Source organism: Danio rerio, chromosome 12, assembly GCF_049306965.1.
Source record: "Danio rerio strain Tuebingen ecotype United States chromosome 12, GRCz12tu, whole genome shotgun sequence".
Lineage (NCBI taxonomy): Eukaryota > Metazoa > Chordata > Actinopteri > Cypriniformes > Danionidae > Danio > Danio rerio.
Window position 1 is genome coordinate 23505001 of NC_133187.1, and position 3670 is coordinate 23508670.

General features: G+C 38.8%; 1 protein-coding gene across 4 annotated transcripts in view; it reads left to right on the forward strand.

The window, feature by feature from the left end:
- pkd1b (polycystic kidney disease 1b) overlaps positions 1-2587 on the forward strand; it is a 56011-nt gene extending 53424 nt beyond the window's left edge. For all 4 annotated transcript variants that reach the window (XM_068224763.2, XM_021480305.2, XM_021480306.2 and 1 more), the window contains one exon: positions 1665-2587. In XM_068224763.2, the coding sequence (XP_068080864.1) occupies positions 1665-2414 (750 nt within the window). In that variant the 3' untranslated portion in view covers positions 2415-2587. The remainder of the gene's footprint in view (positions 1-1664) is intronic.
- The last annotated feature ends 1083 nt before the right edge of the window (positions 2588-3670 follow it).

Sequence of the window (3670 nt, forward strand, 5' to 3'; positions counted from 1 at the left end):
CATAAAATAACACATTTTAACATTCCAGTTATAACACACACATATACGCATGCACAGTAAATATGTGTGTATTTATATTTATTCATTCTTTTTCTTGTCGGCTTAGTCCCTTTATTAATCCGGGGTCACCACAGCGGAATGAACCGCCAACTTATTCAGTTCAGTTTTGACGCAGCGGATGCCCTTCCAGCCGCAATCCATCTCTGGGAAACATCCACACACACACACACACATTCATACACTACGGACAATTTAACCTACCCAGTTCACCTGTACCCCATGTCTTTGGACTGTGGGGGAAACCAGAGCACCCGGAGGAAACCCACGCGAAGGCAGGGAGAACATGCAAACTCCACACAGAAATGCCAACTGAGCTGAGGTTCGAACCAGCGACCTTCTTGCTTGTGAGGCGACAGCAGTACCTACTGCGCCACTGCCTCCCCTGTATATATATTTATTTATTTATTTAAAAATATGAAAATAAAGATACATATTTAATATATAATTTAAAGAGATGTCTATATCAAAATAAATGCTGTAAATAAATCTTTTGAGTCTACTATTGTTTAACAAAAAAATTAAGCTGTAACCTGTTTAAAACACTGAAAATAATTATGTTCTGAGCACCAAATCAGTGTTAGAAAAGTTTTTGAAAGATTATGTGATACTGTCAATTCATCTTTGAATCACATAATTCCAAAAAGAAAAACGTATTAATAATTGTCTCCCAGGACATTATCTGTCAAGTTTCTGGACATTTTATTTAATCTTAAAGTGTAACAATTAAATGCAATTTGTAATTTAAAAAAAAAATGTATCTGTGAATCTAAACCAAAATTTGAATCCAGGCTTATACTGATTATGTACCTCTATATACATTTCTGGTGAAAGCAAAATACAGCTCAAGTTTTTTTTAGCAGTTTTTGTTTTTTGTGAATCTGCCAAAGGCCACTGTGTACTCTTTTTTTTTTTAGATCTCAAATTTCTCTTGCAAGTCCCATTCACGCCTGCTGTTCTCACGTAAATCCACCAAAGGCTGCTGTCAACTGGCTGACTTACTGACAGACCAGCTGACCCAATCCCCCCAACCACTCCCTTCCCTAAACCTAACCTATAGTGTTTTAAAAAGCACAGATTGACCCACCCACCCCCTTCCCTTAACCCAACCGCAGTGTTTTAAAAAGCTATCCAGAAACATTTTCAGATTTTACCACATTCTCACCCTGTTATTTACTTGTGTATTTTTATTTTTTGACATTTGTTGTTGTCTTACTTGCTTTCTGGAAATGTTTTTCACTGGACTTGAACCCCATTGTTGCGGTCAACTTCACTCTACGTCTCAAGTCCGCCAATGTACATATTGAGCCATCGGACAAACTTGTAATATTAAAAAGGCTGTCCATACTGAGGTAAGTGGTCAGCGGGTGAGCGTGAAAAGAAACAGCATCATACTACCCTATAGCTTTCGTTTTAAAGATGAAATGCAGCCATACGAAGCTCTGGCTACATAATTTGCGATCTCCAGAAATGTATATAGGGCAACGATTTCAGAATGAGCCTATGTCTCAAAATTTACTGCACAGTAACACATTTTATAACTGTATTTTTTAGACTTTTCTTATAGTATGTACACGCAAACCTGTTCACTTTGATTTCCTTTATAGTTCAGACACAGAGTGAAGTTTGAGGGAATGCGTCCTCCACCCTCCAGATCCTCTCAGGTCTCTGCAAGCTCTAACTGCTGGACCCCACTAAGCCCCATCGGGTCCCGCCAGACACTATTATCATCTGCCTCCTCTCTGGCCTCCGACACATCCGTCATTTCAGACAGCTGTGATGTCCACCCTTACGTGGAGCGCCTGGTGCCCTGTGTTGACAGCCTTTTGGCGGGTTTCGAGCGTGTCAACCAGGTGACGGAAGAAGTATATAACTTTGAGCTTCAACTTCAGCAGATTCAGAGCAGGATCTCTCAAATAAGAAAGCTGCCTTTGCCAGTGACCTTTACGGAATGTGATCTAACACCAAAACCTCCATTGCTCCCTCGACACCCATCATCCTCTGTTTTGGAAAGTAAGCCCTCTCCATCTTGTCTACTGAATACTCTTCCATATCGGCGAGCTGCTCACTCAGAGTCCTCGCTGATGGGGCCTGCTGTTCAGCTGGGAAGGAGAATACTATCTGCACTGGATGGAGGAAGAATGAACAGTCCAAACCCTAGAAAAAGGGTCGTCCCAAGACAGAGAGCCTGGAATTCAGTTACCTGCCATTCTGCTGACACAGCTCAGTGGATAGCTGGATTTCACAACACTGACGGCCCTCTAGTGAGACCCCAGAGCCAAGACGAAGACAGACAGCGTGGATGTGAAGGAATGCCGATCAAGAGACGAGCATGGCAGACTGAAAAAGAGCTTTAAGCATCAAGGCATTATTATTCATTACAAACGTAATCACATTATCATTTGGGATTAAATTTTATGTTGCTAGCATCTTTTAGAGATTGTGTTGACTGAAAGGATTTGTTCACACTTTGCAGATTTGGTTTGATTAAATGAAATTTGACCAAATGAATAAAGCCTTCTGAATTTTCCAACACAGGCTCATTGGTTTCAAATAGTGGTGTAGTCATGGCTATACGCACGTATACTCCGTATGCCTACTTTTTTCCACAAGCTGTTTGGGTATTATGACTTCTGAGGATCTATAAATACTTATACCCTCGGTATAATAACTTGTTTTGCTGATTAAACTTCCCCAATGTATGCATATTCGTATCGCCTTTAACTGTATACCATTTATTTTAACTTGCATCTTAATTTGTTGCGTTTTTGTTTAATTTGCACCATTCCCTGCTCTCCACTGACCACAGCAGCTGTGAGAAAATTTCGTGAGTTTTTTTTTTTTAAAGACAACAAGTCAACTGAATGATTTCTCAATGAAACGTTCAGGTAAAATTATAAAACACCATGGCTTCGCTTTAGCCCTGCTATGTTTTTATTTAGCCCCCTTAAAACTTTTGCGTTTTGCTCATGAAATGTACACTATTAAATTTATTTTTGATAAAAACGGCAGCAGACTCCAGTTCGTTCGTTTTCAGCTAGTTTATCATTTAATCAGCAAACCACAGAAGTGCAAAGCAAGAGCAGAAGGTGTGTGTTTATAGATAGATTCTTATAATATCTGCATATTTGCAGTTCTTTGCTATCGAAACATTAGTATCACATCCACCCCAATGGGTCATGGAGGAGCAGTCGGGTTTCCCCATCTACTGTTTCCTTAGTGTTTTCTCCAACGAAGATGTAACTCTTAACAGAAATTTTGCTATGTTTATTTCAAAATAACTATGAAGATAGAAGATAGAATGCCACATGCACTGCGTTACAGTGCATGTGGCATTAACTATATATCATACATTCATGCACAGGATTAAACACAGTGACAGAATCACTCAATGAATGTCTCATGTCATTTAAACTGCATATCAAAGTGACATCAGAGTCAAACATCATGTGTTGTATCATATTAAAAAAATATTTAATTAATTTTTAATTTGCACTTTGTTAACAACATACAATACTTGATATAGCTGTTTAGAACAGTACAGTGCAGTATTAAAAATAAATATATTTTTTTAAAATAGGTTTATTTACAAGTCCCTGTAGAGGTGAACAGT